At 41.2% G+C, this 26,180-nt stretch overlaps 2 protein-coding genes across 3 annotated transcripts in view; one reads left to right on the top strand and one right to left on the bottom strand.

Annotated features, from left to right (window-relative positions):
- Window positions 1-79: 79 nt before the first annotated feature.
- Window positions 80-19,859, top strand: SAG (S-antigen visual arrestin). The gene is made up of 16 exons (XM_075268941.1): window positions 80-224; window positions 2,685-2,773; window positions 3,613-3,673; window positions 3,822-3,866; window positions 4,408-4,601; window positions 4,704-4,763; window positions 6,554-6,621; window positions 6,899-7,034; window positions 7,189-7,273; window positions 8,267-8,339; window positions 9,060-9,197; window positions 11,212-11,289; window positions 14,015-14,038; window positions 16,618-16,673; window positions 17,816-17,825; window positions 19,257-19,859. The coding sequence occupies exons 1-16, from the start codon at window positions 95-97 to the stop codon at window positions 19,357-19,359; spliced, it is 1,350 nt and encodes a 449-aa protein (XP_075125042.1). The 5' UTR covers window positions 80-94; the 3' UTR covers window positions 19,360-19,859.
- A 3,747-nt stretch (window positions 19,860-23,606) lies between these two features.
- The window catches only part of YEATS2 (YEATS domain containing 2), a 29,511-nt gene continuing 26,937 nt past the window's right edge, over window positions 23,607-26,180 (bottom strand). For both annotated transcript variants that reach the window (XM_075268917.1, XM_075268918.1), the window contains 3 exons: window positions 25,350-25,424; window positions 25,179-25,252; window positions 23,607-23,883 (listed from right to left, as the gene is read on the bottom strand). In XM_075268917.1, coding sequence (XP_075125018.1) covers window positions 23,760-23,883; window positions 25,179-25,252; window positions 25,350-25,424 — 273 coding nt within the window. In that variant the 3' untranslated portion in view covers window positions 23,607-23,759. The remainder of the gene's footprint in view (window positions 23,884-25,178; window positions 25,253-25,349; window positions 25,425-26,180) is intronic.

Here is a 26,180-nt window from a genome sequence, read left to right as displayed (position 1 = left end):
TCCTAGAGACTCTTGTTAATGCTTTTTGGTGCTGACACAGATACAACTGGCTCATCTCCTAATCCCGCTTCCTTCACACACTCCACCAGGATTAATGGGATTTCTCCTCCCTACCCTCCTGCTGCTGCTACAAATTGAGCTGCAGAAACTTGTGAGTCCAAGTATATTCCTTCTTACTTCTGGGCCTCGGAGCTTTATCTTGCCACCTTGTACCTGTCTTCATAGTAAGAGATATTATAACTTATTTTCAATTATTATGGCAGGCCTTACAATACCAATAATGCTGTTTAGTGTTACTATTGCTATTTTCTGTTGGTATAGTAAAGCGGTCGGTGCTAATGTTCTTGTTTCTGTAGTTAGCACATTTTCATTACTTTTGTTATAATAACTGATTTTAAGTGCATCTATATCTGGCATATGTTGGATTATTATGACCACATACACATTAGAGAATAGTTGGTTGAACCCTTCACCTTTGGCGGGCACAGTCGGCTATTTTGCTTGGGTGTATGAGGATCTCCCCAGTTGATGGTGGAAGAATAAAGGATCATGTATGTGGAATAACTACAATAGGGAAATAAACCTAATGCAATTAAACTATTACTGAGAATTCAGATGCTAAATAGTTATATTTCACATTATAGATCTTGTATGGTATTAGTAATGTTACTGTATATGATGAATGTTACTTTTATACACCATTTTCCTAATTCCGTACCATATACATGAATAGACTATTACAACTGGTGCAGTTTATTTGATGCTAAACCTCTTGTATCTGAGATAGCAGCGTCTTTACTAGACACCAAGTTAGACATGACGGATTAAAATTCTTTTGTTGTCACATTGTTCACTATTGGATGTTCCTTCTAGACATTGCTGCAGTTTGGTATAGATACTTTACTATTAGTAATATGTCCAATGAAGGCCATTTTTATTCTTCTTTATTTGTCTTTGCTTCTCAGCATCAGCTGTTCTGTATGTTTTTACATTGTAGGATAAATGTATGAGATTTGGTGTTTTTTGCAGCTCTAGTTAATGTTTCTGAAATTCAGCATTTATATTTTGGTAGAAATGCAAGAAATGTTATTTTTATGCCATTCCCTTATATAATGCAATAGATTTATTTATAGAGTAGGCTGCAATTATGATGATATCTGAGATGTATATATTATTATATGTTATAATATATTATATGGTAAAAAAAATGTCAGCATATATTTAATTGCATATAATTAATTTTAGCTCTTTTAATCCCATCATTGTGTTTTTAGTTACCATAATTGTTTATGATTTTATATAACAATATACTTGCATATATACATATATGCAAGTACATTAGCCTGTCTACTTATGTATGTGCAGAGATTGTTGGGAGGACACAGTGCTCCTCTGAGGTTTGGTCTGATGTGTATAGTAGCACTATAGCACACACATACATTGTACTGCTATAGAATACACATATTGCTTACATACACATTACACTCATTTATACTTACACATATATACACAATAATCTGAACACAGACAAAACATACACACACAATACACACATACAATACATAGCCCTCACAAACACATACATGGATATACCACACATATTTATACACATAGACACATATGTTCATGCACATTACACACGCGTTGTATATTCATACATATTATATATATATATATATATATATATATGACACAAATAGAGAATAATAATAATAATAATAATAATAATAATAATAATAAAGGTTTAAGCTATAGACATAGCCATGACATACATACATGGAGCGGCAGGATGTCTCAGTCGTGAGTGCTCCTGCCTTACCGTGCTAGGATCCTGGGTTAGAATCCAACAAAAAAACAACTCCAGCTTCAGGTCTGTATATATGTTTGTGCAATATTTTGCCAATTTTGCATCCTTCAATTCTTAAAAAAAAAAAAAAAAACACCAAACAAAAAAAACCCATACTGGTTCATTGAGATTCTCTCAGTGGGGATAGGGAGGGATGACAATTTCTGCACAGCATGTGGAATATTTTGGTGCTATATAAATGAATAAATAAAATTATACACACACACGGGTTCTGTTCCTCTCGCACCACATTGTGTGAAAGTTGGCGGGTCAGGTCATCTTGGCCGGATATATTCACTACAACTCACTCCAGTTTTCTTCTGTGAGTTATAATGCAATTCTATGCTAGTTACTAACTGTATAGATCTACAGCCTCACTCATAGGAATGCACTTCATTTATGGCTGGAGCACCTGTTGAGGCCTTTATTAAGATTGGTGTACAAAATGCCAGTCTTAATAAATCAGTTTTTTTTTTTTTTTTTTATCGTAGATTGTGAGCCCCATATAGGGATCACAATGGACTCCAGCACTGCAGTGCTAACCAGTGAGCCACCGAGTTGCCCCCCCCCCCAGTGTTAATAAATCTGTCCCACTGTGTCTAACATAGGGGAATTAGATTGCGAGCTCCAGCGGGGACAGGGACTAATGTAAGTGATAGCAATGTGTGTACAGCAATGCAGAATATGGTGATGCTATGTAAGCAAAGAGAAATAAAAGAATGAAATACTCACTTACTGGTATTATGTACACATATATACATACATAGGCTCCTACTTTATGTGCAAGACAAAGAAAATACTAACAAAATAATCTAATATTTAACATGTATATCAACAGGCTGCAAATCTAGACAGAAATCCATCAAAATGAGTGGAGATAAGAAATCCAGACATGTCATCTTCAAGAAAACCTCCCGTGACAAAGCGGTGAGTACCCCAATATCTTGCTTAGTCTTATATTGCCTGAAACTGTATATACAAGATACCTAAATATATATATATATATATATATATATATATATATATTTCCACTTACCTTTCTTGCCCTTAAGAAGGTCGGGATCAACCAAAACTACTCCGTCTGCGGAAAAAAAGAAAGAAAAGGAAATCACCTAAATGTGTGAAGACACGGCCTGGGGGGCCTGGGGGGCTGGGGGCCTGATCTCCAGGTCCCTCAGTGATCAGGAGGATACGAGACTGAAAGTCCCCCTAAGGCCGGGTTTACATGGAGTCTCTTGTTCAGGATTTTGACGCGGAATCTGCATCAAAATCCAGCTCAAAAACCAACTCCCATTGAATTCCCATTGTTCCAGCTTGCGGAAAAAAGAAGCAACATGCCCTTTCTTCATTCCGTCCCGACTAGGCCTGTTCATTTGGGCCTAATCCACAGTGCAATGCCACGACTGGATGCTGATGCACTGTATGCACTGCACCGGCATCCAGTCGCGACTAGCTGATTCTGAGGCAACCTCCATGTCAAAATGTGGTCCAAAAAAATCCTGTGTAAACCCAGCCTAAGGCCTCTTTGTGAATGGAGTACCAGTGCAATTGTATGACCAGTGCTCCAATCACTTCTTTCTGGCTGCTGGGACTGTAATGTACTACCAGCAATCGAACACTTGTCCTTGTCCTCTGGATAGGGAATGTGTCCATAGACGCACGACCCTTTTAAGTCATCAATATTTCAGTCCTGATAAACCCCTTTAAGACTGACTATCTATGTAGTTCTTAAACATGTAACTCACTTTCCTTATTTTCTTCCACAGGTGAGTGTATACCTGGGGAAAAGAGATTACATTGATCATGTGGAATCTGTGGATCCAGTAGGTAAGTGATAAAGGTGTGACTGACTATCAGAACATACCGTATATATCACATAGCGTAGCCTTATGGATCATACATCGTGAATAGATTAATAATAGTGCCGTGTCTTCACACATTTAGGTGATTTCCTTTTCTTTCTTTTTTTCCGCAGACGGAGTAGTTTTGGTTGATCCCGACCTTCTTAAGGGCAAGAAAGGTAAGTTGAAGTTTAACATAAAGTTTTTTCATGGCCAAGACGTGGCTCAGTAAGACTAGAAGTGGCCAAAGCCATAAAGATGGCCTTATACGATTCACAATAAGTAAACAGTATGGTGAGCCACAAGACCACCACTAGCAGGGGCACCATGTGCAGCTCCTCGCTCCTGTCTCTAACCTCTAGTTCTAGTAGTGTCTTCGCATCAGGACCCCAACCAAAATAAACTAATGACATGTTTAGGACATATGTGAGCAGAAAATGTAAAAAATTCCAGCTCTTGGAGGGTGCGGAAGAAAAAACTAAATATGGCTGTATCAGGAAGGGGTTCAAGAGAATACGTCACAATGTTTTACCTCCCAAAACTTCTTATTCTGAATAATACCCCACCCCATTCTCTCCTAATGGCAATCTGGTGGGGGGCACTACTTACCTAGGCCCCTTGTTGCAGTATGTTTTGTACTATCCTATTATTGGCCTTTATACTGACATATCACCAGTGTCTACTAGATATAGGAAACCTTTGTGTTTATCTCTTCCGCAGTGTATGTCACTCTGACTTGTGCGTTCCGCTATGGTCAAGAAGATATTGATGTGATCGGCCTGACCTTTCGCAAAGATTTGTACTTTGCCCGAACCCAGGTTTATCCTCCCGTGGAAGATGTGAAATCTCTCACCAAGGTCCAAGAAAGACTGATGAAAAAGTTGGGGAACAATGCCTATCCTTTCCTGATGGCGGTAATAACCTCCTTACAATAGTGTTCTGTGCCATGAGTATCTATCTAGTAGAAATATTTCCACCATTCCTTCAGATTTCATCTATTGTTTTCCCACTTACAGTTTCCTGATTACTTGCCGTGCTCTGTGTGTCTTCAACCAGCTCCTTCAGATACTGGGAAAGTAAGTAGACACATTCAACATCTAGAAATGTAATATCCATACCAGATCGGGGCCAGCTGTTTGATGATTGCCAATTGTGTCCATGCAACCATTTAGACATTGCGGACATGTGAGACTATAGCATCTAAGTCATTGTGTGGGTACCGGAATCCTACAACTGATCGGCGCACCCTGTAATGTTATAATGGGATGACAATACGGTAAATACTCCCAGGCCTGTGATCATAGAACAGAAGGAATATCACAATATACTGCAATTCAAGATCTTTATGATATTTACATGAATGATCAAATGATCGCATATTGGGGGATTAAAAATTAAAATGTTTTAAAAAATTAAAAAAATAGTAAATAAAAAATCCAAATTGCCCCTTCTGCCATATGTGAAAAAATGTAATACAGCATATTTTGCTGTATTACATTATAGTCTAATCTAATAAAATATCATGATATTTATCCCACATGGCGAATATCATGAAAAAACTAGTTCAGAATTGCTGGGTTTTTTTGGTCACCTCATCTAAAAATAGTTTTCGAAACCTGTATGTACCCCAAAATGGTATCAATAAAAACTACAGTTTACCCTGCAAAAAAAACCCGACCCCTAAAACAATGCAATCAACAGGAACATAAAGAAGGTAATGGCATCAAATGATGGAAATACAAAGCAATTTTGGCTCAGTGCCTTGCAAGAGCTGCTGGGTCCTACAGGACCCGGATCATCTCTGTAAGTCTAAAGAACAGCATGCAGGAAGCTGTATTCCTCCTGCAACTGGGGATAAATGTACCAGCCCCAGCTACAAGGGAAATAAGCCTCCTAACAAAGAAAAAAAGTGATCAGATGTCCCCAAAGGTCTCTTATGACCTTATGAAGACACAATCTGGAAAAAAAAAATGTAAATAAAATAATTTAAAAAATAAATAAAATAATACACCAATAAAACACCATTATTAAAGGTCATAGCCCCACCCCCAATGACACCATATAAAATAAAAATTACTGTAATGGAGAGGAAAAACTATTTTATAAAGTTTTTCAGTGACACTTTGTGTTATTAAATAAAAAAAAAAAAAAGTGAAAACCAGACACAATTTCCCTCCTATTTTGTTTATATTTTCCTGGATATAAAAATTTTTTAAACACATTCGAAAATTAAAACTACATAAAAATAAAGCTCTATGTGTCCCGAAAGAAGATGCAAAATTTAGTTGAATGAGACGTATGAGAAAAATGTTACATCCTCTAAACTGTACATACAAAGTAAACCTAAAGTATGTCTGGTCCTGGACCACAAATTGGCCCGGTACTGAAGTGGTTAATATTTATGGAATATTCAGTGAATAAGTCCTAGATGTGAATATACCTTTACTATCCAGGTAGTTCTATGGTACATAGTGATTGAATTGGGAATATTCTTGGGTGACTTTATCATACTTCCCTTGTTCTTTAAATCCTCATTTTGGGTGATGCATTTCGCAAATCTACCATATTACCCAAAATGAGGATTTAAAGAACAAGGGAAGTATGATAAAGTCACCCAAGAATATTCGCATCTGTGAATAGCTGAGCACACATTGTGCCAGAACCAGCGCCTTACTTCTGGGTTGTATAGAAGGACAGACCATTGAAGACTTACCCCTCCATCAGATTGCTTGGATGATAACCAACCTGATCTACTCTGAACCCCAAATCCCATGAATAGATTTGACCATTTAAATTAATGTTGATGATAATTTTACGGTTTCAGAACTCTTGCTATTTCCTCATATTTCTTTCCTTATTCTTTAAGGCCTGTGGTGTGGATTTTGAGATTAAAGCATTTTCTACAAGCAATTTAGAAGACAGGATTCACAAGAAGTAAGTTGCTGAATTTTGTTAATAAGCACTATTAGCATGGTATAAAACTGTATTAGGCCAGCATAAACTGGTACGTTTTTGGAAATCACTGCATGTTAGTTATACCTATGGAAACGCTGGCGGTTTCCCTATAGGTATAATGGAAGCAGAAAGTCCGCAGAGGAAACCTCTGCAAACTTTCTGTGCAGGAAAAACTGCGATGTGTTGCCTTCCTGCTTGCATTACATTCACATGAATTTCATTGAGAAGAACATAATTTCGCCCTTTTTTTTTGCAGAAATTCTGTGCGTTTGTTGATCCGTAAAATCCAATATGCTCCTGATCAGCCAGGACCCAAGCCCCGGGCAGAAACCTCCTGGCAGTTCTTCATGTCAGACAAACCCTTACACCTGACAGCCTCCCTGTCCAAAGAGGTAAAGTAGAACATGAGAGGCTGCCGTACATGATGTGACCATGTGTTACCTGTCCAGCAGTTACCGCAGCTCGGCCATATCATGTACAGGCACCATAATAGTAATAAAACTGATCATGAGCAATGAATCTTATCAATATAACAATTACCTGCAGGTTTACTATCATGGAGAACCGATTACCGTTGCTGTTACTGTGACCAATAACTCAGAGAAAACAGTAAAAAAAATAGCCGCCTCAGGTAAAGTATAAAATAAGCGTAAAAATATACCAATGAATGAATGCTCCATTCACGAGGAGGACTTAGGGGGACTTTCATTCCTCCGTTCTCCTGATCACTGGGTGACCTGGCCATTGGCCCCCCAGGATAGGACTCTTATCCCCTATTGATAAGACAAGGGATCAGTGTCCCTAATGGCACAATCCCTTTAAGCCTTATTGAGAAGTAGTCACAAGGTACATTTCTTTTAAAGGGAGGTGGCCAGGGGCGTACATAAGGGGATTTGAAAGTTTAATCTTCCCCCTTGCTGACCCTGGCGGTCGTCACTCTCCTGAAAGATGATTCCCGGTAACAAATGACAATTTTTTTAAAAAACAATCCTTACCTATTGGTAGGGGAGCAGCTATAGGGGATGCAGAGGTAGCAATAGCTACCAAGCCTTGGAGCCTCAAGGGGGCCCAAAGTCCTCTCTACAACATAAGAAGACACCCATATTATATATCACGTGATGGGGGCCCAGTTAACATATTTTGCACCAAGTTACAACTCTGCCTTTTGGATTATTTCAATAGGTAATGGTCACTATATATTCATGATCCATAATCCTGCACAGTTCTGCCTCCACTTTGCCTCCAACATCCAGACATCACGTCCTGACGTTGTTCAGCATCCGAACGTAGCATGAAACGGAGGCAGGACTGAGCAGAAGCCGGGAATGGTGAGCAATAACTATCGGCCATTACCTGCTTGTATAATCCAAGAAGTGTGGTTTATTGGGGCCAATAAAAGGGGGAATATACTGTATTGGGACAAACTTTTACTAGAAAAGATGTAGTTTTATTAGTATGTATTCACACATGGCAGTTTTGTTACCATTGTTACCCTATAATATTTGCAATTCTGCAAAACAAAAATATTTGATGAATATTAAAGTAAACACCTGGGGGGAGGGGAGAAATGTATGAATAAGTCCTTAGAACAATTGTATCTTATTGTGCTTTTATCTTTGTATAGTGGAACAGGTGTCTAATGTGGTGCTGTATTGTAGTGACTTTTACACCAAAACTGTGGCTTTGGATGAGTCTGAGTAAGTAGCACTAACCTAATGTGAGTGTTATATTTGGTAGATTATGGACATGGCAGGGATAGTTGTGTGTAGTGTAGTCCATTTATTAGCATCGCTCTATTTGACACTGTCTACCAATAAGTATTTGGACACCGGTGGTAGAATAGAAAAATAACATTTATTCCTATACAATAGATGGTAGAACCCAGCAGATGCTTCCTTACGGACGGTATTGAGCGACACAATACTCCCGGATGCCTGGTGAAACTCCTGGTGTATGTGAGCCATTGGTTGGGTGCGGTTTCTCTGGCCAGTACTCGTCGGTCTCTATCTCCCAAGTTTGGGGGTCTGCCGACTCGGGGCACATTTCGACAATCACTGTTTACCTTCCACTTTGTAATCACATAGGCCACTATTGATTTGGGGTAATTCAGTTTGCTTGCTATGTCCCTTAAGGATTGACCATTTCTGTGGTACCCAACAATTACCCCTTTCTTGAAATTGGACAACTCCGCACTTCGTGCGACTAATGCCATTGCTGTTTCCTATTTTACGGCAGAAGGCGTGACATACATCACGACTGCAGATATCTTCATTTACATGAGTGTCCAAATACTTATTGGTAGACAGTGTATATGGTCTATGTAATGAGATGCTTGTATAGAATACAGTAAAACCATTACTTATATACATCACTATGGACCTACACAAAATATAAGGAGAAACATTTTCTTTTGCTAGGGATAAGGTTCCATCCAAGGCTACTTACAGTCACACCTTCACTCTGCTGCCTATCCTGGCATACAACCGAGAAAAAAGGGAAATTGCTCTAGATGGAAAACTGAAGCACGAGGACACAAACCTGGCATCCAGCACTCTGTAAGTGAAGCTGAATTATACACGGTAATTTCCTTTCTTTTCAGAGCCAGTTCCTTCACAGGTTTGGACTAATTTCTGGCTAAAATATCTCGCTTATCCTACAATCTCTTGCAGTGTCTAAGTTTTTTGAGTGTAAAGGTCCAAAAACTGAATAGATAAAGATGATGTAATGACTAGTATAAGGGAAGAGCCTGTGGATATTTGTTATATCCCAGGAATTTCCTGTATATTAGATATATTTTAGATATAGCTTAAAGCAGGGGTCTCAAACTCGCGGCCCGCAGGCCAATAGTTTGCAGCCCCCGGCGGACATCCCGACATCCGCCGTAATAGTACGGTGCATGCCGGGTGTGTAACTATGGCGACCGCCCAGGCGGCCGCCATAGCTGCCGGGTGTCTACTGCTTTAAGCAGTAGAAAACCGGCGCTAATGTCTCCGATCGGTCCCGGAACCGATTGGAGGCATTAACCCCTCCGGCGCCACGGTCAAAGGCGCCGTAGGCGCTATTTTCCCAGCAGCGCATGGGCGCCGCCATTTAGCCGGTGATCGCCGGCGCTTGGAGCAAGCTCCAGGGCTGACATCACGTTGCCATGACAGCCGGGAGCCTTTACAAGACTCCCAGGCTTGTCTGCAATCTCTTTCTTTTGCAGGCTGCTCTATGCAGCCTGCAAAAGAAATGATGATGATTTTTTTGCAATGCATTAGCATTGTAATGCATTGCATTAGTGATCAGACCCCCTGGGGTTCAACACCCCTAGGGGGTCTAATAAATGCAATAAAAATTTTAAAAAAGTAAAAAAAATATAAAAAAATATAAAAAGTATTAAAAATTCAAATCACCCCCCTTTCCCTAGAACACATATAAAAGTAGTTAAATACTGTGAAACACGTACATGTTAGCTATCGCCGTGTCCGAAATCGCCCGCTCTACAAATCTATAAAAATATTTTTCTTGTACGGTAAATGCCGTAGCGGGAAAAATAGTCAAAAATTTGAATAAAAAGTGATCAAAGCAATAACATTTCCCAAAAATGGTAGAACTAAAAAGTACACCCGGCCCCGCAAAAAAAGACGCCCTATGCATCCCCATACACGGACGTATAAAAAAGTTACGGCTGTCGGAATATGGCGAGTTTTAGAAAAAACAAAATTGGGAAAACCTGATGCGGCCCAGCCTCACCCAGACTCTACCTCCAGTGGCCCCGGGGTAAATTAAGTTTGAGACCCCTGGCTTAAAGGGAGACTGACACGAGAACACATCATGTCATCCCAACCCTTCAGATTGATGCAGGTCACCCTAACCTATCTAACAGAGTATTCCCCTTGTGGATAGGCGCCTCAATGTCTCTGTCAATAAGCTCTTTCGAGCAATGAGGATATTGTTGTTGCTCCAAAAATATAATGGCGACACCCTCATTGCTTCAAAGACTTTATTTCAGTATTGACAAAAATGTTGATATCTTGGCAAAGGGTAAACACAGGTTGATTCAGATGACCCTAACCCATCTATCTGTGGGGCTGAGTTTTGGTGACAGACTTCCTTTAACAAAGCGTAAATAGCCTGTGAACGATATTTTTACGCCCGACATGTCCTGTGATAGGATCATTGAGGATATACATTAGATATGGTTTAAAGCGTTATACCCATTTACTCCCATATATCCCACCCTAGGGGTCAGGACTTAGAAGCAGTTATTCCTATCTAGGCAGTCATTTGCCAAAATGGGAATAACCCTCTAAATAATGCCTATAATGTTATTATATAGTGACCTATCAATAGATTATCATGGAGCCGTTAATATCAGAAATATACAGGATCCCACTTATAACACTTCATCTAGTTCACCAGATGTGCTCCATGCACACTATACCAGGAACGCCCCACAAGACCTGCCATTTTGGAGATCCTTCTGCTGCTTCCAACACATCAAGTTAGAGAACTGACTGTTCTTGCTGCCATATGTTATACATAATGTTATTCATGTTATGGCTGATCAGTATATGCCCTCTGCAGGCTGAAGGAAGGCATTGATCGCACTGTCATGGGAATCCTGGTGGATTACAAGATTAAGGTGACGCTCACGGTCTCTGGGTAAGTACTTGATGGAATGGTTACAGGCGGAATTTCCTGAATAAATAAAAACATACAGTCCTATGAAAAAGTTTGGGCACCCCTATTAATCTTAATCATTTTTTAGTTCTAAATATTTTGGTGTTTGCAACAGCCATTTCAGTTTGATATATCTAATAACTGATGGACACAGTAATATTTCAGGATTGAAATGAGGTTTATTGTACTAACAGAAAATGCGCAATATGCATTAAACCAAAATTTGACCGGTGCAAAAAGATGGGCACCTCAACAGAAAAGTGACATTAATATTTAGTACATCCTCCTTTTGCAAAGATAACAGCCTCTAGTCGCTTCCTGTAGCTTTTAATCAGTTCCTGGATCCTGGATGAAGGTATTTTGGACCATTTCTTTCTACAAAACAATTCAAGTTCAGTTAAGTTTGATGGTCGCCGAACATGGACAGCCCGCTCTCAAATGATCTGAAAACAAAGATTGTTCAACATAGTTGTTCAGGGGAAGGATACAAAACGTTGTCTCAGAGATTTAACCTGTCAGTTTCCACTGTGAGGAACATAGTAAGGAAATGGAAGACCACAGGGACAGTTCTTGTTAAGCCCAGAAGTGGCAGGCCAAGAAAAATATCAGAAAGGCAGAGAAGAAGAATGGTGAGAACAGTCAAGGACAATCCACAGACCACCTCCAAAGAGCTGCAGCATCATCTTGCTGCAGATGGTGTCACTGTGCATCGGTAACAATACAGCGCACTTTGCACAAATAGAAGCTGTATGGGAGAGTGATGAGAAAGAAGCCGTTTCTGCACGTACGCCACAAATAGAGTTGCCTGAGGTATGAAAAAGCACATTTGGACAAGGCAGTTTCATTTTGGAAACAAAAATTGAGTTGTTTGGTTATAAAAAAAGGCGTTATGCATGGCGTCCAAAAAGAAACAGCATTCCAAGAAAAACACATGACAATGATCCAAAACACCGCTCCAAATCGACTCAGGCATTCATGCAGAGGAACAATTACAATGTTCTGGAATGGCCATCCCAGTCCCCAGACCTGAATATCATTGAACATCTGTGGGATGATTTGAAGCGGGCTGTCCATGCTCGGCGACCATCTAACTTAACTGAACTTGAATTGTTTGTCCAAAATACCTTTATCCAGGATCCAGGAACTGATTAAAAGCTACAGGAAGCGACTAGAGGCTGTTATCTTTGCAAAAGGAGGATCTACTAAATATTAATGTCACTTTTCTGTTGAGGTGCCCATACTTTTGCACCGGTCAAATTTTGGTTTAATGCATATTGCACATTTTCTGTTAGTACAATAAACCTCATTTCAATCCTGAAATATTACTGTGTCCATCAGTTATTAGATATATCAAACTGAAATGGCTGTTGCAAATACCAAAATATTTAGAACTAAAAATGATTAAGATTAATAGGGGTGCCCAAACTTTTTCATAGGACTGTAATTGGGGGATTTACTAAAACTGAATGAATAATCCCCGCAGGTATAGATGAGCTCTGTATTGTCAGTCGCGCCTGCTATTGGCTTACAATTATATATCTGTATAACTATATATCTTCCTCAGTCATGGATTGTATTGTATTGTGCTTTGTGCTGGTGAAGTTGTATTGTATTGTATTGAATTGTGCTGGTGCAGTTGTATTTTATTGTGCTGGTCCAGTTGTATTGTATTGTATTGTATTGTGCTGGTGCAGTTGTATTGTATTGTATTGTGCTGGTGCAGTTGTATTGTATTGTATTGTATTGTGCTGGTGCAGTTGTATTGTATTGTAGTGTATTGTGCTGGTGCAGTTGTATTGTATTGTGCTGGTCCAGTTGTATTGTATTGTATTGTGCTGGTGCAGTTGTATTGTATTGTATTGTGCTGGTGCAGTTGTATTGTATTGTAGTGTAGTGTATTGTGCTGGTGCAGTTGTATTGTATTGTAGTGTATTGTGCTGGTGCAGTTGTATTGTATTGTAGTGTAGTGTATTGTGCAGGTGCAGTTGTATTGTATTGCATTGTATTGTGCTGGTGCAATTGTATTGTATTGTATTGTGCTGGTGCAGTTGAATTGTATTGTAGTGTATTGTGCTGGTGCAGTTGAATTGTATTGTATTGTATTGTGTTGGTGCAGTTGTATTGTATTGTATTGTATTGTGCTGGTGCAGTTGTATTGTATTGTATTGTGCTGGTGCAGTTGTATTGTATTGTAGTGTATTGTGCTGGTGCAGTTGTATTGTATTGTATTGTGCTGGTGCAGTTGTATTGTAGTGTATTGTGCTGGTGCAGTTGTATTGTATTGTAGTGTATTGTGCTGGTGCAGTTGTATTGTATTGTAGTGTAGTGTATTGTGCAGGTGCAGTTGTATTGTATTGTATTGTATTGTATTGTGCTGGTGCAGTTGTATTGTATTGTATTGTGCTGGTGCAGTTGAATTGTATTGTAGTGTATTGTGTTGGTGCAGTTGTATTGTATTGTAGTGTATAATGCTGGTGCAGTTGTATCGTATTGTAGTGTATTGTGCTGGTGCAGTTGTATTGTATTGTAGCGTATTGTGCTGGTGCAGTTGTATTGTATTGTAGTGTATTGTGCTGGTGCAGTTGTATTGTATTGTAGTGTATTGTGCTGGTGCAGTTGTATTGTATGGTATTGTATTGTGCTGGTGCAGTTTTCCTTTATGTATTAATTCAATGAATTCAATTTCTTTTCTGTTTTTCATTGGCAGACTATTGGGAGACATGACTTCCAGGTACTTCATTTGTCTATATTTTATATTTTCTCACACCCCTGTATATGATTATAAAAGGCTAGCACATTATAATGGGGTACCACAATGTAGCCTTCAAGGCAGGAGGGAATGAAGGAATTGAAGTTCAGTTTCATTCTCTAAAATAAGGCTGGAGCACACAGACAAGGCACATCAACAAGAAAAAAAAAATGCAGCAAATTTTGCAACTTTTCGGCAAAGTGGAGCTTTAGGCTGAGGCCCCACGTTGTGGAAATGCAGCTTTTTATGTTACTGATTTTGCTGCGGTTTTTGAGCCAAAGCTAATAATGACTACTAGGAATGGGAAATATATAATAAGTTCTTATGCAGTGGCGGATCCATGGTTTGCGGGGCCCTGGGCAATTGACTTTGGCGGGGCCCTACTTACTGGGGGTCTCGCACTTCTAACCTGTACTTCCCAACTGTTGAAGACTAGAAAGAGGGAACAAAACGTGCGGCGCGCTCAGCGTGCCGCAGCAAATTAGGCCCCGCCCACTTTTATGTTGACTCCACCCATTCTCATTCAATTTTCATGTGATTCCACACAGTATAATCCTCCTACAGTCACCTGTAAATTATATCTCCCCCCATTTTCATATACACCCTTCATCTACCCCTAGTTTCATGTCCCCCCTCTATCTCTGTCCCCAGTTTCATGCCATTCTCCCCCTTTATCTGCCCACAGTTTCATTCCCCCCCCGTCTCTGCCCCAGTGTCATGCCGTTCTCCCCCCTTCATCTGCCCCAGTGTCATGCCGTTCCCCCCCTTCATCTGCCCCAATGTCATGCCATTCCCCCCCCCTTCATCTGTCCTAGTGTCATGCCGTTCTCCCCCCTCCATCTGCCCCAGTGTCATGCCATTCTCCCCCCTCCATCTGCCCCAGTGTCATGCCATTCTCCCCCCTCCATCTGCCCCAGTGTCATGCTGTTCTCCCCCCCTTCATCTGCCCCAGTGTCATGCTGTTCTCCCCCCCCCTCCATCTGCCCCAGTGTCATGCCGTTCTCCCCCCTCCATCTGCCCCAGTGTCATGCCGTTCTCCCCCCTCCATCTGCCCCAGTGTCATGCTGTTCTCCCCCCTCCATCTACCCAAGTGTCATGCCGTTCTCCCCCCTCCATCTGCCCCAGTGTCATGCCATTCTTCCCCCTCCATCTGCCCCAGTGTCATGCCATTCTCCCCCCTCCATCTGCCCCAGTGTCATGCCATTCTCCCCTCTCCATCTGCCCCAGTGTCATGCCGTTCTTCCCCCCTCCATCTGCCCCAGTGTCATGCCGTTCTCCCCCTCCATCTGCCCCAGTGCCATGCCGTTCTCCCTCCTCCATCTGCCCCAGTGCCATGCCGTTCTCCCTCCTCCATCTGCCCCAGTGTCATGCCGTTCTCCCCCCTCCATCTGCCCCAGTGTCATGTTGTTCTCCCCCCCCTTCATCTGCCCCAGTGTCATGCCATTCTCCCCCCTCCATCTGCCCCAGTGTCATGCCGTTCTCCCTCCTCCATCTGCCCCATTGCCATGCCGTTCTTCCCCTCCATCTGCTCTCCCCCCCTTCATCTGCCCCAGTGTCATGCCGTTCTCCCTCCTCCATCTGCCCCATTGCCATGCCGTTCTCCCCCTCCATCTGCCCTAGTGTCATGCCATTGTCACTCACACACACACTCACCATTCCTCGTTCCCCCGCAGCTCTCTCCCTCAGACACATACTGTAGCCGCGATGTGATGACGTCATCACATTGCGGCTAAAAAAGGCCGGAGGCCGGAGCTCAGCGTTAAAGCCGGAGCTGAGCTGTGACAGCTCCGGCTTTAAACGCCTATGTATTTCATCTCATCGGCGTCCTACCGCCGATGAGATGAAATACATAGGCGTTTAAAGCAGGAGCTGTGAGCTCAGCTCCTGCTTTAACGCTGAGCTCTGTTGGAGTCGGGACATGCCGACCGGGACCATTTTGTTAGGTCCCGGCAGCGCCGCGGGGCCCCGGGCGGTTGCCCGGCTCGCCCGGCCCTGGATCCGCCCCTGTTCTTATGCTTCTACCTTCTGCTCAATCCACTCCTGGTTTTGGCTCAAAAAAACCACAGCAAAATCTGCAACAAAAAAAGCTTATTTTCTACAATGTGGGGCCTCAGCCTTAAAGGGGTTTTCCTGCCCTGGCAGAAATCTTCAAGGAGCAGTGTGAATAGATGTCCTTCTAGTCGTATGAAAGTCATCGGTCCCTGTACGACCAATAGACACAACATAGTTCCACCCATTGGGAGAACATCACACCGACCTTCATCCAGTAATGCCACAACTGAAAGTGGAGCAATGACTCAGAAACAACAATGCTTAAAGTGGCAGCGGCATATAATATACAATATGATGTACTGTGTAATGAGCCTTCACCATACACCAGGCAATATCCAGTGGTCAACACACAGAGCAATAAATAGTGGCTTCCACCACCGTACAGGACATCCACCTTATAATTATTATGGCATTTATCCATACATGGACCTTGTGACCCAAGCTTCTTAGCTTGTCTATGTGGTACTACAAGTTACATTTCTTTCTGTCTCCTTTTTTTTTTCCTACAGTGAGGTATCTACAGAACTTCCTTTCATTCTTATGCATCCTAAGCCAGATAGTGGAGGTAAGTAATGATGGAGATTGCTTGGTTACAATATTACTTGAAGAGTAGGTTTAAGGCTATAGGGCAACTCCGACTGCAACTCCTGTCACATGACCAAAGCTGCATTACAACCCCTGGTGGATTGCGACAGTGCGACTCTATTCACCAACATTAGTGAAGGCCTCACAGAGTGGAACTGGCAATCTTTAGTTGCATAACAGAAGACTTGACCAAAGTTGCCCTGTAGCCTTAAAGAGAATTGAGGAATTCTTTTCACCATCCATGTCTTCTCCAATTTACCTTATGGTGTTGTAAGCATATTAGAGATAATGACGTGGATCTACAATAAAAAATACACTCCGGCATACTGGCATAAATTGTGCCAAAATACGGACATACATGTTTTACAAGGTTTAGAAATTCTCTGCATCTTACTCAGTAAGGGGGTGGGCTTATTGGGAGAGGTTGAAATTAACAGAAATGGAAACTTCTGCTTATCTTGAGTGACTCTCCCACTTTATCTGAAGTTAGGGGAGGTCATCGAGCACAAGAAAGCAAAAGAAGAAGAAACATCCCTTAAGCTCCTTTACAGAAGGCTGATTTTCATGAAAATGCAGCTTCTATGCAAACAGTTATTACTTTAATGTCAATGTCCCAGCTGACAGACTCCCTTTAAGATGCGATACAGGGTGCCAAAACACGCACTCAAATTTTGGTGCATTTTTTAGCTGAGAAGTAACCCAACTAAAAGGTGGCGTAAACAGACGGGACAGTCCAAAGACAGGCCAGATTTATCATTCAGCATTAGACCCTATGATGATCCATCTTTGGTTGCATAACAGAAGACTTGACCAAAGTTGCCCTGTAGCCTTAAAGAGAATTGAGAAATTCTTTTCAACATCCATGTCTTCTCCAATTTACCTTATAGTGTTGTAAGCATATTACAGATAATGATGTGGGCCCAGGCCCAGGACTGTCTTACTTTTCGTCAGTATCAGTATATCTTCCTCACAGTGTCCACGTAGCTGCTTTGTATACTCTATATACACCACATTTTTTCTCACTTATATAGAATTTATTGCTGTATCTGCCAAGAAGATGTCATGAAATCTAGCACATTATAACATCTTCTCTTTCCTTTTGCGCTCTGTCGACATTGCCAGCTAAAGAAGGGTAAGAAGTAACAATATATTTGTTATATAATATCGAAAGTAAGGAAATAAGAGGCTTATTTTGTTGGGGAACGGGACCATTTGCACCATTTCTGGTTTATCCGATCTCCAGTTTCTTAGTATCCCGGGTAACATACAGATATCCAGTCTTATATGCAGATTGCAGCTTTAAGCATAATGATTTATTGCCCCATTGATGGCTATGTCATCCATATTAATAAAAGGTTGCCTATTAACAAGGCCTCATTCACACAGCACTGTTCTGGACAGTATTTTGTCAAATACTTACAGTATTTGTAAGAATGTTTCCATGATAGTTTTTCTGTATATTCACTCCAAATACTGATGGAAAATACTGATCAGAACATTGTCCTGGAAATGGAGCCTTAGACCCCGTTCACACGGTGTACGGGACAGCATATTTTGGTCCTGATTTTGATGTGGGAAGCCATGTCACAATAGGACCAAAATGTGCCTGCCACGGCTTCTGACATTCACGGCTTCCCGCTCCGGAGTAGGCCCAAATGATTGGGCTTAGTCCGGAGGGTGCTGCTGTGAGGCGGATACCGGGGCTGAATCAGCCGCAGAATCCACCTGAAGAAAGGGCAGCTTGCTTCTTTTTTCCTGTGAGTGGGAACATACCGCTCACGGAAAAAAGGAAGCCAGCGGTCTACATAGACCTCTATTGTAAGGGGGCGGATTTGGCATCAAAATCCCCCCTCTGGCCCGTGTGAACGAGCCCTTATGAAGGTGGAAAATGTTATCTATTAATGTGTTCCTACAGTGCTCTTAGGTCCTTGTGTACAGTATATATGTGGAGCCTTTTCTATATCCTCCTACCTAACAGCAGCAGGGAGAAAGTAAAGGGCTGTAGGAAAACTCAAGTCTCCTTCAATTGTTGAGTGTGTAGCCTGGAAGCGGCTGAAGCTGATCCACAACATGGAGCTGTATGTCAATCCGGATTACAAACCTGAATTCACACACTGAGGTGATATCCTTAGAGGATTTTACATAGATCACTGGAAGTGTGCTATAATACTAAGTGTTAGGTATCTGTGCTGGATGGATGTATTGCACACATTCTGTAGCTACTTATTCCTCCATAGATACATTATCTGTACATATCATACAGAGCATATGCCTATGAATTATAGCACCATTAGCACAATTAGAACTGATCATATGAAAATCGGAGTTAAAATCTACAAAGGTAACTAAACAGAGCACTGTAGACCCCTCCATTTTAACAGATAGTAGCAATATCAATTTACAGCTCATCAACTATGCTTTTTTCTGACATTGCTTATTGGCACGTCAAAAGAAAGGTTGAAGTGGAGTTACCCTTTAAGTGATTAATAAACTCCATGTCTATGAAGAGCACTGTATGAAACACTGACATGTTGGTTAATAATTCTGTTCCTTTGTTACACAGTGAGCAAGAAGAAGATATGGTATTTGAAGATTTTGCACGTGACGCGCTGAAAGACGAATTGCAACCCGAGGAGAAGGAGGAGGAAGAAGATGATGAGAAATAAATCTATCCAGATCAAACATGAGATGTATATTAGGTGTTGTGATATTGTATAGGCATCATGGGTTGTGGATTAGGAACAGGTACACTTCATGGTTAGAACATAAACTGGATGTTTGGACATGACATTCAGATCACATTCGTTCTATACAATTAGCAATTAGCTAGTAATGGTAGCGCAGTCAGATGGAAGGGGCCACACAATGCTCTATTAGCATCTACATTGGCCTCAGTATAGAGAACCAAGGAAGAGACACATTTAGGAGACTCCTTTAGTGAAGTGGATGGGAAGGATTAAAATTGGTTGGGATGATGGTGTGGTTTCAGGCTGCCCTTTTTCTCTCACCCATGGCTAATATAGCAGCGGCATGGTGAATATATACAATTACTTGGGATGTTGTAGGCAGGTTCTAGTCTACTACAATGTTTGATTTCTTTTCATATCACTTAATGCGATGTTCTTTACACTACCTAAATCTGTAGATCAAGAAGACCCTAAACATTAAAAACTGATGCACGTTTTGTGTCTAAGATTATGTAGGGTGCTTGTTCATTTCGACTCCTGTAGCTATCAGTATTGTTCTGAAATTCTTTTGAAGTGATGTAAACCTATATGACTGGTTGTAGAATGTATAAAATATGGACGGTCACTTGTCACAGTAGAGAATGGGCAGAATATAATAAAGAGTACAACGTTCCAGCCAATGGAATTGCTACTTATGTCATCATTCAATACTGGAAGGGGGATTATAGTACTGTACATGCTCACTTCAAGGGAGGGAAATATAACAGAGGCTAAGGCCCCACGTTGTGGAAATGCAGCTTTTTTTTGTTGCAGATTTTGTTGTGGTTTTTTGCGCCAAAGCCAAGAATGGCTACAAATGCAATGAGAAATATATAGAAGGCTCTTATACTTCTACCTTTTGCTCAATCTACTCCTGGCTTTGGCTCAAAAAAAACAAACAAAAAAACTGCATTTTTGCAATGTGGGGCCTTTCTGTATTCTTCCACAAGCTGGTGGGCAGCTTTGACTGTCTCATGGACAGGACACTATTAAGTATCTCCGTAGATATCTCATGGTAAAGGCAATGTCTATTATTATAAATCTAATATCAATGCAGATCAATTTTGAGCAGTTACACTACAGTGTTGGCAAAAGTACTGGCACCCCTGCAATTCTGTCAGATAATACTCAGTTTCTTCCAGAAAATGATTGCAAGCACAAACTCTTTGGTATTAATATCTTCATCTATTTTGCTTGCAATGAAAAAAAAACACAAAAGAGAATGAAAAAAAGTCAAATCATTGATCATTTTACACAAAACTTCAAAAATGGGCCGGACAAAAGTATTGGCCCCCTCAGCCTAATACTTGGTAACACAACCTTTAGACAAAATATCTGCGAACAACCGCTTCCGGTAACCATCAATGAGTTTCTTACAAGGCTCTGCTGGAATTTTAGATTTTCTTCTTTGCCAAACTGCTCCAGGTCTCTGAGATGTGAAGGGGGCCTTCTCCAAACTGCCATCAAGAGATCTCTCCCCCACAGGTGTTCTATGGAATTCAGGTCTGGACTCATTGCTGGCCACTTTAGAAGTCTCCAGTGCTTTCTCTCAAACCATTTTCTAGTGCTTTTTGAAGTGTGTTTTGAGTCATTGTCCTGCTGGAAGACCCATGACCTCTGAGGGTGACCTAGCTTTCTCACACTGGGCCCTACATTATGCTGCAAAATGTGTTGGTAGTCTTCAGACTTCATAATGCCATGCACACGGTCAAGCAGTCCAGTGCCAGAGGTCAGCAAAGCAACCCATAAAAATCAGGGAACCTCCGCCATGTTTGACTGTAGTGACAGTGTTCTTTTCTTTGAAGGCCTCTTTTTTTTCCCCTGTAAACTCTATGTTGATGCCTTTTCCCCAAAAACTCTACCTTTGTCTCATCTGACCAGAGAACATTCTTCCAAAACGTTTTTGGCTTTCTCAGGTAAGTTTTGGCAAACTCCAGCCTGGCTTTTTTATGTCTAAGGGTAAGAAGTGGGGTCTTCCTGGGTATCCTACCATACAGTCCCTTTTCATTCAGACGCCGATGGATAGTACGGGGTGACACTGTTGTACCCTCGGACTGCAGGGCAGCTTGAACTTGTTTGGATGTTAGTCGAGGTTCTTTATCCACCATCTGCACAATCTTGCGTTGAAATCTCTTGTCAATTTTTCTTTTCCGTCCACATCTAGGGACGTTGGCCACAGTGCCATGGGCTTTAAACTTCTTGATGACACTGCGCACGGTAGACACAGAAACATTCAGGTCTTTGGAGATGGACTTGTAGCCTTGAGATTGCTCGTGCTTCCTCACAATTTTGCTTCTCATGCCCTCAGACAGTTCTTTGGTCTTCTTTCTTTTCTCCATGCTCAATGTGGTACACACAAGGACACAGGACAAAGGTTGAGTCAACTTTCATCTATTTCAACTGGCTACAGGTGTGATTTAGTTATTGCCACCACCTGTTAGGTGCCTCAGGTAAGTAACAGGTGCTGTTAATTACACAAATTAGAGAAGCATCACATGATTTTTCAAACAGTGCCAATACTTTTGTCCACCCCCTTTTTTAGGTTTGCTGTGGAATTATATCCAATTTGGCTTTTTGACAATTCTTTTTGTGTTTTTCCATTGAAGACAAATTAAATGAAGATAATAATACCAAAGAATTTGTGATTGCAATCATTTTCTGGAAGAAAATTAGTATTATCTGACAGAATTGCAGGGGTGCCAATACTTTTGGCCAACACGGTAGGTTCACACTAGTGCTACGGTCCCTGCTGGGAGCCAGACCACTAAAATAGTGGTTTCATACGGACATCAGTGGACCCTATTGACTATAATGGGGTCCGCCAAGTGTCCTCTGTGCAGGACTTTTCTCCTGCCAGCTTTCAGCGTTTTTTTCTGACAGACTCCCCAACAGAGACTCTGTGGTACATGTGAACCCATTCTAAATATATATTATATTACACAGGTTTATAGAGGATACAAAAACAAAAACTTACACACTCCATGTCGGCGAAGGACTGGTAGTAAACTCAATATTATATTTGTACTCAGATCAAAAGATAAAACACTGTCTGAGCCTTTATCCGCAAACTGCAATTAGCTGAAATAAGAGCAGGAAATAATAGCTGAGAACAAGCATAATCCAAAGAACTCAGCCCTGCTTCCCTTCAGACGGTAATGAGTCACAGCATTCAACATGAGATCAGATAACAGGCTGGGTACCTTGACAATGTTGTGTAAAGAAGAGAGGAATAACCTCACATAGCAGACAAATGAAGCAGCATTGCTAAAGCAATGGATTTAGGACTCTTGTATTTTCATAAACTAGCATTTTAGATAGAATTCTTGAGATGGGAATACCCTCTTAAGGTTGCATTAAGACTATATAATGAATCATTTCAGTGAGCACTGAAAAGGTAAATATGATCCGCTGCCTTGGAACCGGAGACATTGCAAGTGAATGACCCACTTTATTTACTATCTTCTTTGGAGACAAAATGTTGCCACTCAAAGAACACATGAGTTAATGTGAATTGAGGCATAACACACATCCAGTACTATTTATCTGAAGCAGAAGAGCAGTAGACCCAAGGAGATAATCCAAAGCATGGAACTGGCTGGATCCAGGAGCAGAAGTACCGCCTCGGCCACCTGTTTTTTTTTTTTTTTTGTATAATATATTGCCATTCAGTGTAGAGACATAATATGCAGCAAAGGTCTGAGGGTGAAGTGGAGGTGTTTGTGGGCAGGGCCAGGGATGGATAAGTGAGTACTGGCCATTACCTGCTGGAGTAATCCAAAAAGTAACTGCCTAAAGACATTCTGTGGGGCCCAATATATTGTGTGGGGGGCCTGTAGAGGTGGCACTTACTGTATTGGGGGGGGGGAGGGGGCAATACACCATGTATACATGACAGTAAGTTATATCATGCTGAGGCAAATCTGTAATGGGGGCTATAATAATCTTGCAATGGGATACAGTCTTTTCTAGTTACGTCCCTGACTGGGTCTATGGTTTCATATCAAACAGTTACAATTTTCCATGATTGAATTGTCTTCTACATTGCTTACTGGTGACAAAATGACTGTATATATCATCAGTAATAAGAGATTCCTTCTTCCCGACCCCCCTCCATGACACAACTTGAAAATACCAACATAGAGGAGACCCCAATCAGTATTGACAGCAGCCATGAAAGATACCAGAGATGTGAGTTTATTCATTATTTTACCTCTCAAATATATACATACGTAAATGGGAGTTGTACACCATTATGCTGTGCAGCACAAAAGCACAAAACCGAAAAAATAAGAACATATACCTCTACGTTACAAAAATAGTGCTTGTTGCTGTATGACATTCTATTTCAATGGCAATACATCGTCCACATGTAAAACCCCCAAGTGCTTGTTTGTGAGGAAGTCAAATAGAGGAATATTGCAGATTGCTTGATGGATGTTGGCAACACTGATTTCTCTTGGTGCTCTGTTCAGGAGAAAATAAACACAATACATGAAACAAAAGAGAAATAACACTAAGCAACTATATAGTTTAGAGACAATTCACAATACTTTTTGACTGCTGACGCTGGGTTCACACCTGCGTTCATGTGTCCGTACTATGGTTTCCGTCTTCTGCATGGCAGAAGACGGAAACCATAGACCGGGTCCGGCCGTGCGCGGCGGTGAGCGTTTTAGGCTCTCCGCCGCGAAACCGGATTTTTTTATCTGGACACAGAGTAGTGCATGTCCGACTCTGTGTCCGGATTATAAAACCCGGTTTCGCGGCGGAGAGCGCAAAACGCTCACTGCCGCGCACGGTCGGACAGCTTTCTCACCCATTCAAATGAATGGGTGAGAAAGTCTCCTGCAGGCTTCCGTCTCCTGCATCTGTTTTATGCAGGAAACGGAAACCTGCAATAAGGACCCATGAACGCAGATGTGAACGAGCCCTTAGTGGATCTGTTTAACCGATATGCAAAAAACTAATGCAAAGAGATGGTCAAAGTGCGAAAATCCTCGAGTGTCGCCATAGAATCCCTGCAGACTGACAAACTGTGCCCGGGAAAGCTATTGTCAGCTGTTTGTAATTTCTCTGGTTCATAACGGAAGGACCTGAATGGAGGACCCTCTTCTATGATGATCATATGCCCTAAAAAGCTAGACAGACCAGGAAAGCCCTATAATTATATGTCAGCTTTGCAGTATGGGCTCAATAGCTGTCCAGTGAATGCTCATTCAGCCGATGGCTATTCCTCTCAAACCTCCATAATCATGGCAGGGTGTGCATGTCTTTTCAATGGGGAGAGAGGCGTAAGCCACTCCTAGACTCTTCTGGCACCAACATATCTTCCAAGGGAACAAAGGATTGGACATGGTAAAATTCAACATGTCCAAGCTTTATGTCCCCAGGGGCGGGGCGGGACGCTGGTCCCACTAAAGTTGACAGGTTCAGTCACCATTTTTAACTGTGTGTACTGGGGCTGTGTGTTATCAACTGTACACCAAACAGACATTTTGCATTTTAGTGCGCTTTCTTTACCATGGAGTAAAAATGGAGTATTCAGCTACATATTTGTGAATAAGACTGGGAATATATACTTTCAGAAAAATGCAAACTGCAGCTTCACTGGTCTTGTGCTTATTATTTTTGGTGATTATTCAATGGGAGGAAAAAAAATAAAAATAAAATCACTAAGTTTTACTTTTACCCCTTTGCAACAAATGTATACTATATCTAAGGGCTTTCTTGTTACATCTAGGCACATAGTAGAAACATACCGTTTGCGAGAGGTCATCTGGTATCCCACAGCTAAAGCGTCTCGTAGCAAGTCACTGACAAACTGCTGAGTGGCCTAAGGAAAGGTAATAGCAAATAAATGAAAAGAAATAAAGAATGAAAAATGTGTTTTAAAAATGGCAGTAAAAGATGACTAGAAAGTAAAAGTTTACCTTTAATATCATTTCTTCTACCGGAGAAGCATACACATTGTCATGGACTTCCACTGGTTGTAACGAAACCCCAATCTAAAGGTCAAAGGAATGAAACATATTGGGCTGAGAATAGTTGTGTAATGTATGAAGAACACGATATACTGTAACTAACATTCATATCAGAAATAGGGATACAGCCTCGGTCCTGTATAAGTGAAGTCAGGGTCCCAACCCTCAACTCGTGTCAGATAGAGAGACTTCACAAAGAGTTGTGTTCAAACTTCATTTTTTTATTTTACGTAAAGTTGAGTAAAACGTTTTTCGGTCACAAGACCTTCCTCAGACTCTACAATAAAGCGCAATAGCCCAATGTTAAATGCTTATTCACTCACAGGTGATGTCATATATACAGTATTTACAAAATTACACGTACAAATGAGGATAAACAGAACAACAACAAACAAACATAAAAAAACACATAGTAAGCCATGTCCAGAGGAGTCGGTTGTAACAGCAGATGGTATGCCAGTATATAGAGAAGCTCATTGTTAGGGAGCAGATAAGGATATACCAATACAATTACACAAATCATTCAGTTAGAATACATAACCAGAGGTATAGTGAGTAATAATAAACAACAATTCATCTGAAATGAGTTGAATGAATATATAAATGCCAGCACAGTGGTAAGCGCTAGATGAACGGCCTGATGTAGCCTAAGGGTAAATTGGAAACATATGAGCTGTAATGTCTGATTACTTCATAAGTAGAAACATGTATGCTCGTTGCCCAGGGGTCCTTACCTCCAGTATCGCCGAACCAGGCCCGCATAGAGAAGAAAAAATGGAA

The sequence above is a fragment of the Leptodactylus fuscus genome, chromosome 3 (genome assembly GCF_031893055.1).
Source record: "Leptodactylus fuscus isolate aLepFus1 chromosome 3, aLepFus1.hap2, whole genome shotgun sequence".
Taxonomy (NCBI): domain Eukaryota; kingdom Metazoa; phylum Chordata; class Amphibia; order Anura; family Leptodactylidae; genus Leptodactylus; species Leptodactylus fuscus.
Note: the sequence above shows the minus strand (reverse complement) of the source record. Positions and strands in the feature narration are given on the sequence as shown.